This window comes from Dermacentor variabilis, chromosome 3 (assembly GCF_050947875.1).
Source record: "Dermacentor variabilis isolate Ectoservices chromosome 3, ASM5094787v1, whole genome shotgun sequence".
In the NCBI taxonomy this organism is placed as follows: Eukaryota; Metazoa; Arthropoda; class Arachnida; order Ixodida; family Ixodidae; genus Dermacentor; species Dermacentor variabilis.
In genome coordinates, this window is record NC_134570.1 from 90299140 (window position 1) to 90312221 (window position 13082).

The 13082-nt window shown below is 45.9% G+C and overlaps 1 protein-coding gene across 1 annotated transcript in view; it reads left to right on the forward strand.

Moving 5' to 3' along the window:
• Window positions 1–2644: 2644 nt before the first annotated feature.
• LOC142576024 (uncharacterized) overlaps window positions 2645–13082 on the forward strand; it is a 46709-nt gene continuing 36271 nt past the window's right edge. Inside the window, exons 1-3 of the mRNA XM_075685906.1 lie at window positions 2645–2715; window positions 4465–4553; window positions 7194–8537. Of these exons, the coding sequence (XP_075542021.1) occupies window positions 4508–4553; window positions 7194–8537 (1390 nt within the window). The 5' untranslated portion in view covers window positions 2645–2715; window positions 4465–4507. The remainder of the gene's footprint in view (window positions 2716–4464; window positions 4554–7193; window positions 8538–13082) is intronic.

Genomic DNA, 13082 nt, shown 5'->3' on the forward strand with positions numbered 1-13082 from the left:
AAGTCCTCCACTACGGCGTGCCTCATAATCAGAAAGTGGTTTTGGCACGTAAAACCCCAAATATTATTATTATTATTACACACACACACACACATTTGCACGGGCGCACGCAAACGCTCACGCGCAAGCACACACATACACTGATATGCGTACGCAAGTTCGCACTTAAAAGAATGTTGACAGAGATTTTTTTATGTTTCTTTCATACTCGGGCTAGGCAAGCACTGCTGACGACGGCGAGGTGACACTTATAGAGTTTTCGGTGTTAGCGGAGCTTTAATTGCTTCGTTTTAAATATTTTAAATCAAACAGCGTATGCTGTAGGGATTTGTTCGTATTCCTGTTGAGCTGGGTTGTGCATGGCTGTTTGTTTTTTAACAAAATTTGATATAGCTCTATGTTTTGGCTATACTGGCTCAAGGGACCGTGGCTAGTGGTGACCATTGCAACAAGAGAGCTACGGCTGCCGATATATATACATCATAGGTGATCTTTGTCCGTGTCAAATCGATATCAGCGATACTACGAAATAGAAAAAGAAAGTTTCATGCAGCTGCTATAAGAAGACCAGTGCTCAAGATATCGGCTGGTTAGATGACGCATAATATGGATTTCCATCTGTTTGAGTACGCTGGCCATCACGAGCAGTGCTGCAGCCGATAATGTCAGAACAACTCCTATAATTATGTTCATAAGTACAAGTTCATGTTTACAAGAATTTTGCGTGTAACAAGGTCGCCTGTTATACTTTGCCCCAAATTGGGATGACTTTGTAGACGAAAAAAAAAGAGCAGAGTTTGCAGTTCTGTATTCTTCGTTAAAGTTAGCTGGTGAGTATAATCTTCTCATGTATTTGTATTTCTTTTTAGTAGATCTGTAAGTATTATGGATTCCTACATCTCTTTGTACTCTCGAAATAATAACATTAGAGAGTGTTCTGCGTCAGCCCATAATACAGAAAACAATGAATTTAAGTGTACATGTACACAAAATAATGCGTATACAAAAAACGAATAAAGCAAGAAGGCCACATAGCCGAAAACTAGTTGCATAAGCTTCAAGATATGAATGGCGCGATTGAACCATAAAATTTCTTTCACAGCTGCAGAGGGCTTTTCCAATGGGGATGCGCGCACATAGTGACTGAAAAAAAAAAGAAACAGAATAAAGTCGTTTACATTGAATTATACCAATTTTATATGCGTGTGGAACTTCTGATGATGATAGCTGAAATAGCATACTGCTATGCTTTATGGTGAAAAAAAACTTTTTAAAGAAACCTAGTAATGGGACATTCACACTACACTGCAATTGGAGGCTGGAGACGAAGTGGACGCTGCGCGTTCTAAACGATAGCAATGGCTGAATAAATGGTTGTCGGTTACATAAAAGAAAAAGAATTTCCCTAGTCAAGAATATTCTATAGACATCTTGCAGTCCAATATCTTTCTCCCTTTGGCGATATAAATTACGCCTGCACCGTATATGGAAGCAAAGTGTTAAGACAATCTTACAAAACCCGGTTTTGAACAACACTGAAACTTTCCTACGTCACTGGACTGCTTTTGTGCGAGAATTATGTCCGCAGCGAGCACAGTACACTTGCCTGTAGCCGCCGTGTTGGTCTAGTGGCTATGGGCTCGCGCTCCTTAACACGAGATGGCGGGGTCAACTCCCGAACACGGCAGCCGCATTTTTGCGGGGGTGAAATGCAAGAAAATGAGCGTGCAGGGCGCATTTCGGTGCATGTTAAATAACCCCAACAGGTTCATATACATCGGGAGTTCCTTCACTACGGCGTGCCTCATAATACAATCGCGGTTTAGCACGTAAATCCACAGAATTTAATTCAGTTTTAACATTTGGTTGCCAGGAGAAATCTGTTCGGCATTCCTTTATTAAAAAGAAAATCCCAATGTTGGACGAGATGCGAGGGACTATACCTAAAGAAAGCTTTCTGGTAAATATGCCGTGGCTTATTTCATGCTGCCTGCTGTGGTCTTTTCTTTTTAGCCGAAGGTTCCTATTGCCCTTGAAGCTTACTTTGCACAGTGAAGGCCACGATTCACGAAAGGCACGCAGCAGGAGATGCATATTGCACGAAGTCATTCAGTCGCCGCACGATGTGATACTCGGTTACCACCCTCGATTCTCGTGTGGGGCACCCGAAGGTATGGTGCGAATATTTAGGCATTTGTGACCTTGGCTTCTGTGGTGAGATTATGCAAAATGTATCTACAGTGAGAAAGTATAACGTTAAAAGCTCCATGCGCTTGAAAAAGAAAAAATAATACGTCCCGGGGGGCATCCCATACAAGGATGCACAGGGTGCTTTTTGGACTTAGGACATTACTAATCATACGTTATCCTCTATTACACTTCGTGCACGTGGGTCACCTAATTCGTGCGCATGATGTTTTTGCCACTGTTAACTTGTATCTTCTTTTCAGTGCTGCTGAAGAAGAATATATTACCAAAGAATTATTTGTTCGGATAGTTCCTCAGTATTCAATGTGAGGAAAGCTGTCGTGAGATTTGTAGTGGCACCTAAAGGTACACTATTTTGTGGCCACCGAATCCGGCAGAAATCTTATCCCGATTGAAGAAATATTTCGTGCGCCAACATTTGCTCTTCCACTTGTGCAGTTTATCAAGTCGGCCTTGACATTTTTGCAGCCCGTCGACAAGGTATCGACAAAGTGCCGGAACTGCTTGGTAAGGGCCTTCTGGCTTTCTCAGCGTCTCGAACGCTTCAGGAGTCCATAGATTTGCAGGCTTTTCAAATGCACGAACGTTAAGCCTGAGAGTACGCCAAAGTAAATCTAGTTATTTTGTGGTGAATTCGTTATGAAGCGGTATACCGCAAAACAAAAAAAGAAAATGTTGTCAATGTTCGCATGCCATAGCCCGAGGAGGATCGAAGTGTGATTCGGCTGCCGCGAAATTAGGTTAATAAATTTATACGTTCGGTCTTATTGACAAGCGTACTTGTGTGTCCTTTCTGCAGGGACCGCGATTCACGCGCTAACAAGTGCTAAAGGTATCGCTCAATGCAAGACGCACCCGTATGCATCGGAACTCTCCCAAATGTTATCGTTGATTATGCCTGATGTCAATCTTGTTTTAACATTGTTTAATCAGATTGTATGTGAGACGCAAATGTGCCGTACTTCCTGGAGTGTACGCGAGCACCAGCTATTACGCCGAAGCCGACGACGCGTCATGGATAAATGACCGGCACATCTGAACTGTAGACCAGCTTTCAACAATCTCCGACGGCACTTGCCGCAATCGTCGTTGTTTGAGTGGCACTTGCACAAGCTCGCCTATTAAAATTTTGAAATTTTGAAGTGACGCTTGTGACAGTGTCTGGTTCAATGCAGCCACGACATCGGGAAAATATATTCCGGAAGCGTGTTTCAGAGGTCAGACAATTGATTAACATCAAACATGATATATCTCAATCGAAAAGCTACGGCTAACATATCGCTGGCGGTGTCGCGAACAGTCATTGCATATGGGTAGTGAAAACGGCCAACAAAATGTCACTGATGACCAAGTGTTATCGTCCGAAGCATGACTCGGTGATGAAAGGTAAGTCTCACGTTCCGCTGTTTTCTGCTCACAACGCCTCTAATCGGCGAAATAGGTACAGAGTTTCGCAACAGCTGTCAAGAATAATTATTTCAGTATATCGTTCTAGCGCCGCTTGAATATGCCGATACACACAACACAAACTGCGAGAACGCACAGTATCACGGAAGTAAGGTTCATTTTTGGCGATGCTTGGCCAACATCACCAGAAAGAGACGCGACAAACCATGTCTCTTGGTCAAATAAACTGCTCGGCAGGCTCAGCAGCTTCGCCGCTGACATCTACACAAGAAAGAGAGGTACATATATTGCTGATTTCACTGGCAATAGGATAATAGCAGGCCTACAACTATCTCTGCCCTTCAAGCTGAATTTGCCGTTTGAAACACCGATATATATCGCTCACCAGTCTCTCCTACATTGCATATGCTGAGAAGGGCCACTGCAGGTAGAATTGCGCTCTGTATAGCTGAGAGTTCACCAGAAAGGTTTCATGTATATGACAAAAAAATGTAAAATTTAGAGGTACAAGGGGCATTTTCTTGAGAGAATTTCAACTGCACGCCCGCCGCTACCTCTGCAAGCATCGAGAAGCGTCATGACATATGCGTGTGCAAAGCAATGACACAAAATGGAAGCTTATAAATGGTCATTCCATAGGAATGTTAGACGGAGAGTGAAGTTGCATCTGTATCAAGAAAACATCAATCTCTGATTCATCAATCATTCATTTTCTTGGAAAGGAGGAAATAAAATGGTCAACAACGTCCGCAAGACTATTGCAGCTTTGTTACGGTCGTCAGATTTTCTTTTTTTTCTGTGGTGCAGTTGCCAGTTTGTCGCGTATCTTTGCCTAATTTATCCTCCCAGGCAAATCAAGGCCGTCTTGTGTATCCTGTTCGCCTTCCTGGTCATGCTGCTGGTCGTGCTGTGCTACACCCTATTCACTTTCTTGAAAGGTGAGTAAAAGTTGTCTCGATACGCGTCGATTTGATCAGTAGTGTTAGGTAAAGTGCACATGATCTTACGCGACCTTTTTTGAGTCGGATAAACGAGCTATGTGATGTGTTGCCATTTAGTGGGCGCCGTTAAAATCGACAAATGCTGAAAGCTTATACTAGCGTGGCACATTCATACCCAGTAATGAGCGGACGTTCTTGGTTTTCTACGAAGCGCTGCGCTTTCTTTCCCGCCTATTCAGCTGCGGTGGTGACGGCTGTCGCTCTATCCATCAACTGGTTGGTAATAACGTTACGCTAGGTATTAAAAATAACCTACAGCGGCACATATATGGCGTTCGGTGCCTCACGTACTTTAAATGCAAGCCTCCCAGGCAAATCAAGGACGCGTCTTGAGTTTTCTGTTCGTCTTCCTGATCATACTGCTGGCCGCATGGTGTAACGTTACGGTGTGCGTGCCGTACAAGACATAGTTTAACGTAAGGAAACGGAAACATCGAGAACGCGTTCAGGCTCAGGACATCGTCTGTTGCCGCATGCGAAACCTATTCAGGCCGAGACAGGCTGTTGTCATTCATCGTGGTACTGCTAGGCCGACGCGTCACGTAAAGCCTACGGACGCCAGAATCTCAAGAGAGTACCGGAAATCGGGCACGCGATGCGTTCAGAACCAGCGCTTCAGATGAGTTGAGAGGAATTCAAAGCTTATTTCAACAGGTGATGTGTGCAGCGCCAGCGAGAGCTCAGCCATCACAACAAATCACTCTGAAGTGGCAGCCACGGGTGCTTCCATGTTTGGCACCGCTAAATTTGTTAGTGCACGTAAATATTACGCACGATGAGCTTGCTCAATAACGTTTGTTAGCATTGCGTAAGTAAATTACGGAAATGAATTAGCGTACGTAGCATGCGCGTCACGATGGCAACGCTATTTCATTTCGTACGTAATGCTTTTTACGTTTGCTTGCCAACGCTGCTCTAGAAGTCTATTCTCGTGATCAGTAAGCTCTAAAAATTTCGCCCGCCTTTGTCGAGAACAGTGTCACTGATTTAGACATGCAAAACCAGGCACAAAGGGGGTATGCACATCGGCATACGACGATTCACGATTAACAAGACAGCGTGGTCACATGGAGATGCCCTAAGGATTGTTGAGTACTGTCAGTGTAACGTTGCTTCAACTTCGCCCTTGATCGGCTACCGTCGGTCGATATTAGCAGGTACACAGTTTAAATTGAATAATAAATGACCTTTTCAATATGACTAACTGAAATGCAGCTTGGCCCAAATGAGTGCATTTTATTAGAGGTGAAGTACCAGACATTCTCACCACTTTGTCGGCAATTAATTAGGGAGATTTTAGTGCCGCTTGAAAGGCTCACTGGGTACTCTATGACCAATTTAATTCCGTGGTCGGCGACACTACATGCAATTATTGAACAGTGCTGGTCCATTTCAGACATATAGGACCGCGTCCATTCACTCATTGTCCATATTCAGGCGCAGGCGTGGTGTCTGAAACTGTGACCGTCTCGACAACAAAAACTTCTCAAGGCACAAGTCAAATGCTGCGAGAATGCGCTTTCAGCGTTGGTGTGGGTTATTTCTCGTCTTCGTCCTCGTGTTTTTAACGTTGTATTGTTCTTAAGCGTAGATCCAAATCGAATGAAATGAAATCGTTTTATTTTCCTGTAAAAAAGGCTGAATGGTCATCTTCGACTTAAAGCTGCACAAGTATTATCTTGACTGGGCCCAAAGACCTTGCAAAGCAATAGCTTGGAACTGTTCGCATGACTCAATCCATGTGAACACTAAGACAGCCTATATAAACGCACGAATAATACGTTGTGAAAGATCACACTTGATACCGCCGAGAATCACAATGGTCTGCCATTCTAGCATTCATATATCCAGAACTCTTCACCTAACGCGATTCACTTGTAAACATTGTAGCATTCTACATACAAATACAACATAAATATTAATGAATCACATTGAATAGTGCAAAATATCATCATGATATTAATATTCATTTTCTAATATCACAGCCGACAAATTATGAACTAAACTGCCATTTATTTGGGCCATTCGTGTCCGTAGCTCTATCTAGAGTGAGTTGAAGGTTATCCTCTAAATATTGGTGTGTGTAAATTGCGCGAAATTATCGTATCATCTAAAAGTTCAAATTTCGTGAGTTTAATGATACCAACAAGCCCTGCTTCCACTCTTGCTGGTAAATGTTCTCCTGGAGGTTGGCCTCCTATTTCTCTTGAGTCTCCCTTTATGTATCGTAATACCCATTTGCTTTAAAAAATTGATTTATGGGGTTTTACGTGCCAAAACCAATTTCTGATTACGAGGCACACCGTAGTGGAGGACTCCTAAAATTTTGACCACCTGGGGTTCTTTAACGTGCACCCGAATCTAAGTACACGAGTATTTTCGCATTTCGCCCCCATCTAAATGCGGCCTCCGTGGCCGGGATTCGATCCCGCAACCTCGTGCTCAGCAGCCCTAGCCACTGAGAAACCACGGCGGGTCCATTTGCTTTGACTGGACCTTGTTGCTATTTTGCGGCATTACGTAATGGTCTTTTTACTTCTGTATAATTTCCTCCTTTTTTATCTTATTCATGTCCAGCGGCGCCTAAGCCAACAGTGCGCGCTACAGAGGTAACCAGCGCACAGACAACCCCTGGTACACAGGAGAAGGCAACAGACGCAAAATCAACTGCAATGCCCTCACCAATCCCGAAGCCGCCTCCCGTTCCAGGACGAATTCCATCTCCAACATCCTCAAGCAGTACGCCACGGCCCGGTCCACCTCCGGCAACGCCACCTCCACCAAGACCTGCGCCCCCACCACCAAGACCAATTCCACCACCGACTGCGCCTCCAACACTCAAACCAGTCCCGCCACCAAGTACACTTCCAACGCCCAAACCAGTCCCGCCACCAACTGCACCTCCAACGCCCAAACCAGTCCCGCCACCAACTGCACCTCCAACGCCCAAACCAGTCCCGCCACCAACTGCACCTCCAACGCCCAAACCAGTCCCGCCACCAATTGCACCTCCAACGCCCAAACCAGTCCCGCCACCAACTGCACCTCCAACGCCCGAACCAGCCCCGCCACCAACTGCACCTCCAACGCCCAAACCAGTCTCGCCACCAACTGCAACTCCAACGCCCAAACCAGTTCCGCCACCAACTGCACCTCCAACGCCCAAACCACTCCCGCCACCAACTGCACCTCAAACGCCCAAACCAGTCCCGCCACCAGCTGCACACCCAACGCCCAAACCAGTCCCGCCACCAGCTGCACCTCCAACGCCCAAACCAGTCCCGCCACCAGCTGCACCTCCAACGCCCAAACCACTCCCGCCACCAGCTGCACCTCCAACGCCCAAACCAGTCCTGCCACCAACTGCACCTCCAACGCCCAAACCAGTCCCGCCACCAACTGCACCTCCAACGCCCAAACCACTCCCGCCACCAGCTGCACCTCCAACGCCCAAACCAGTCCCGCCACCAACTGCACCTCCAACGCCCAAACCACTCCCGCCACCAGCTGCACCTCCAACGCCCAAACCAGTCCTGCCACCAACTGCACCTCCAACGCCCAAACCACTCCCGCCACCAGCTGCACCTCCAACGCCCAAACCAGTCCCGCCACCAACTGCACCTCCAACGCCCAAACCACTCCCGCCACCAGCTGCACCTCCAACGCCCAAACCAGTCCCGCCACCAACTGCACCTCAAACGCCCAAACCAGTCCCGCCACCAACTGCACCTCCAACGCCCAAACCAGTCGTGCTGCCGAGTACTCCGCCACCGACTGCCCCTCCAACGCCCAAACCAGTCCCGCCACCAAGTACACCACCACCGGCTGCATCTCCAACGCACCAACCAGTCCCATCCTCAACTACATCGCCACCGAATGCGCCCACAGTGAGCAGTCCAGCACCTCCTGCAACGTCCGCACGTATGTTCAGTGCCCTCCCTCATCATATATTATGGCGTACGAAAGCGTTTACTTCTCTGCTTAGAAACCAAGGAGGCTATATAAAACTTCTGGAGTCGCAGTCCCTGCAGCCATAGAGTTTCCTACAAGAATTACTAGAGGGAACTCTGGCGCTGCAGTCGTTGTCCTACCATGGGAATGATGGGAAGTACATGGATTTGTCTGATCTTCGTGCTTGTGGATTCAGACGTTCTTGTGGCTTTGTATATTGCGCTATATAAATCTGATTGTCGTATATTTCTGCGCAATCTATATTCTTCGCAGTGCAGAAGACGCCGGGAACACGTACAATTGCTATTAATAGCAACGATTGAGCTTGTCCAGGTGGCCAAAGCGAAACGCGCCAAGCGTCTCAAGGCACTGGCATGCCCGCGATAAATTCATAAGGGCGTTTCATTCGCTTGTTGATACTTGCGTCCGTGGCTTAATGGTTTCAACATTAGGCTTCTGTGCTAGAGTCCCTGTGTTCGAATCCTCCTGTCGGGCAATTTTAATATGTTTATTTAATTATTTATTGCGCAATATACTGTTGAAAATGACGAGTTTACAAAGTCACAAGGCCCTTTGAAGCCAAAAGGACGAAGTTCAGGCAAATCCATGTACTTCCCATAATTCCCATGCTGGGACAACCACTGCCATTGCAGCTCCCGTAGACACGAGCGCCAGAGTTCCCTCTAGTAATTCTTGTAGGAAACTCTATGCCTGCAGCCGCCTACCCGAGCGACCGAAGCCGCGGCGGTCATATTGTTAGAGGCCAAAGAGGGCGTCACCAAGAAAGGCAGCCGCGGAATACACGTGGCGTTAGGTTTCATTTGTCGTTCCAAGACAATTGATAAGAAACCTCTTTCAGATGTACATCAGTTCACAAATGTGTGTTGTTGTTGTCGAAGAAAAATTGCTGCAATCCATTTCTTGCTGCAGGCTTCAAGAAATTCAACCGAACACGACGCTTCGGCAATCGTTTTTTTTTTTCCTGTGTTAAATTACGATTGTTTTCTCGGGTGGTGAGACTACGCAATATCCACCGCAGATTACCTGATGCTTGGCTAGGAAGGTTTTTCAGCCACCTTTTCCAAAGAACTAATACTTTCCGCTAGGAACTTCTGACTATATAGTGCTATCACCGTCTTCATTTACTGCTTTATCCAGCGTGAAGGGGAGGCGGGAGATGGGGGAGGGGGAGGGCTATCGCATTGCTCTGGACATGGGGAGAAACAGCAATTCACATTTTTTTATCTGCTCCAGGTAGTTTCAAAAAAGCCTTCACGCCATTAGAGACCTTATTTTATTCAAAATATTATATTAAGAGCTCCTAAATTCTCTTTCTTACAAGATTGCCAAGCTGGTTTTCTCAACAATGACACTGCAAGTCATACATTTACCCCACTGAAACACTTGATGTTTATATATTAGGTCCAGAGGTTGCTTCATCGAACTTCACTGTGGACCTTCTCTTATAATTGATATGCCCATAAAGATATCAATGCCTTTTACCCATCGCGTCGAGAACATTTATCAATTTAACGTACGCATTGAACTGGCCCTGTTGAATATAATCAGACAATTAACATTAAAATATCAGCCAGCAATGCTACAAAAACATAGGAGCAGCATAAAAAAATTTTCAGTGACACTTGAACTTTTCAGAATTTATATATTGGGTCACCACAAGCAGAGTTTTGAACTCACCTTCTGTGTCCGTTGATTCTAAATAATGCATGTCCCGAAAGCAGCGTTCGCGCTTCACACAAAACGCTCAATTAGATTTCTGAGGAATGTCGTGTATTCTAAGCATTATGCAACACTCTGAAACCTTCCAATTTTAATTGAGCACAAGGGGCACTTCTGTTCCGTCCAAAATACAGCACAATGTTCTTTCGGCCAGCCGGTATAAAGCCCAGACCACTCGTACGCTTTCGGACGCGCGCAAGCTCGCGTTCACGCGCCCACGCATGCGCAGACGGTGCGGCACGGCTCGTACGCGTCGAAACGCGGCGTTATCTCGGGGAACCGCTCCGCTCTGTTATCGAGCGCTTCGGTTGACTCACGTCAGCGCGCCTAGCTATGCAGCTACGGCGCGAAACGTTCAACTCTCGGTGAAGCAGATTCATATCATGCAAGAAAGTGGTTCTTCTTTCCTTTTTACGCTGCTCTAACAGCTATAAAAATATTACAATTACGTTTATATAAATTGAAGCATTTTGAAACACTGTCGATAACAAAGTACGAAGCGGTGCCTACCAAGGCGTCTGTGAGTGAGCCCAGTGAGCGCGCGCTGTCGCGCGTCTTTGTGGATGCAAACCGTCATTACTCGCGAGGCGCGGCAGGCGCTAGGCGCGCGGACGCGAGCTTACGCGCGTCCGCAAGCGTACGTGTGGTCTCGGCTTTATTTGTGAATGAGCAGTAAGCCAGTGAGATATGCAGACGCGTACACAAGAAAAGAAGTGGACTGAATTTCAATTCCAATTCACCTTATTTACAAGATATTTCTGGCTGGATGAGCGCTGCACTCGTAGCCTCTCCTTTCTTTCTTTTTTGTTTCTTACAGAGAGGCTGTTAGCGTCTAGTTGGCCAGAATTTTCGTACCCGTCCGCAAAAAAAGAAAAAGAAAAGATACAAAAAGAAAGTACATGTCTCCTTTGGAATCAGACGTACAATACATAGCTCAGTATTCATTTCAATAAAGAAAAGCAAAAAACCAGCGTCAAAGCCGCTTCATAAATGATAAGGGGCCTGTGAACAATGCAAGACATGTTCCTTCTCTCCGCGCGTGTTTCCCGGCAAAGATTGCGGTTGGATAAGCTGTTCCGGTGTTCGGAAAGGGGCAAAAAAAGCATGGGAATCAGTGAGTGACGTCACGAAAGTTTGTATATAAAAGGGAGACGTGCCTGGTAACACTCTCATTTCATTGCAAGACCGCCGTTAGTAGACCACACAAAAACTCCCGAAGAGCAGCGTGAATGCGATGAGCGTCGAAGAGTACAAGATCGTAATGCTCAACAGCGGTGTCTTGCTAAGGCTAGACAGAGAAGTAAAACATTTCATATCCCCATGGACGGCAGTTTGCGTGGTTTTCTAAAAGTTTTCGCAGGGTGGGGATGGTGACTGAATTTTTTTTTTGTCATAAATCGAGCACTCGTCCTTCTGGTGCAAGCGTTGCACTGGTTTTCCTATTACAAACACAGGCATTACGAGACAGTGCAGACCCAATACAGAAGCTCAAGGAAAGAACGCGCAGAGAAAGTCACATCCATAGTCAGCTGCGCTACGTAATACCACAGGCAGTGACGTGCCAGCGACCACTTGACGCTTTACTTTCAAGCGTGCAAGTATGAACACCTTCTACACTGTTCCCAACCGAGGCGAACGTACGCACACCATCCGGGCGTGAGTAAACAATCATAGCTGATATGTTACAGGCGTTACAACGATAACTTTACACAAGAGGCGTCTACTTTACGTTACTGGTGCAGCCATGACGTTCTGAGAAATTGCAGCGCCCTCAGAGAGCATGCCACAATAAGTTGAACACTGTTGCGACAGCGCACAATCAATAAGCATGAGGAATTCACTGCACCCTGTGCTACGGCGGCTACTCCGGTTCGGCCTTTTTTGCCTCTAACAAACCAGCGGCGACCGGCTCCACTTTTGGAGAGCCACCTTGACTCTAGAAGTCTAAGCATAGAGCCTCCGGTTTATATACGTTTGCCGCAACACAAACTTGAGAGTAAAAGCTGCTGGTAATGTACGGGTTACCATGACGGCTTAAAGAACAGCATCTGAATTTCCCCTACCCTTAACGTTGGCCATTGACTATAGTAATCTAAAGCTATGCACGAGTTCGCGGATCCTATTCGTGGCTATGGCGCCAGTTTTGCTCTTTCTGCCGAAGACAAAAAGCTCATGCATCTGAACACGTCCGAGGCAAGCAAAATACGTCAGTGTTTTTAACAGCCCAGGTGTTGATTAGCTGTGTTGAGCCCCATAGATTGAAATTTTGACTGAATATTGTACTAAAACCGGAACCATTGGGAGATGCTGAGAACAGCGTCTCGCTTATTATTTATTTGGCATTTTTCGATGAAATATTACATTTTAATTCTTGAAGTCAAGGAAGTCAAGGAAACGGCACTGGAGCGCCTGTGGCACGGTCAAGAGACGGGTTCTTTTTCAGATATGAGGTGATTGTTGCGGCCGTATCCTACACTGCCCATTTTCTTTCCCCATTCCCTAAACCACCTCATCCACAGATAAACCGTGAGTCATTCTGTTCGTAATGATCTTTTTTCATTAACTTATTCAGTGATTTATTAAGTCCTGCGGTTCGCATAAAATATTCGCTTAATTTACTTCACAATCATCGTCGATAGTTTCCGCCAAAATTGCTTGTTTGATACATAACGTTACCATGTTGTAGACAGATAGGAGAAATTTAATCATAGTGTATGATGATTCATTACAATTTATTCAAATGAGAAGCAGAACTTTGCGTTTAAACCGCTTAGT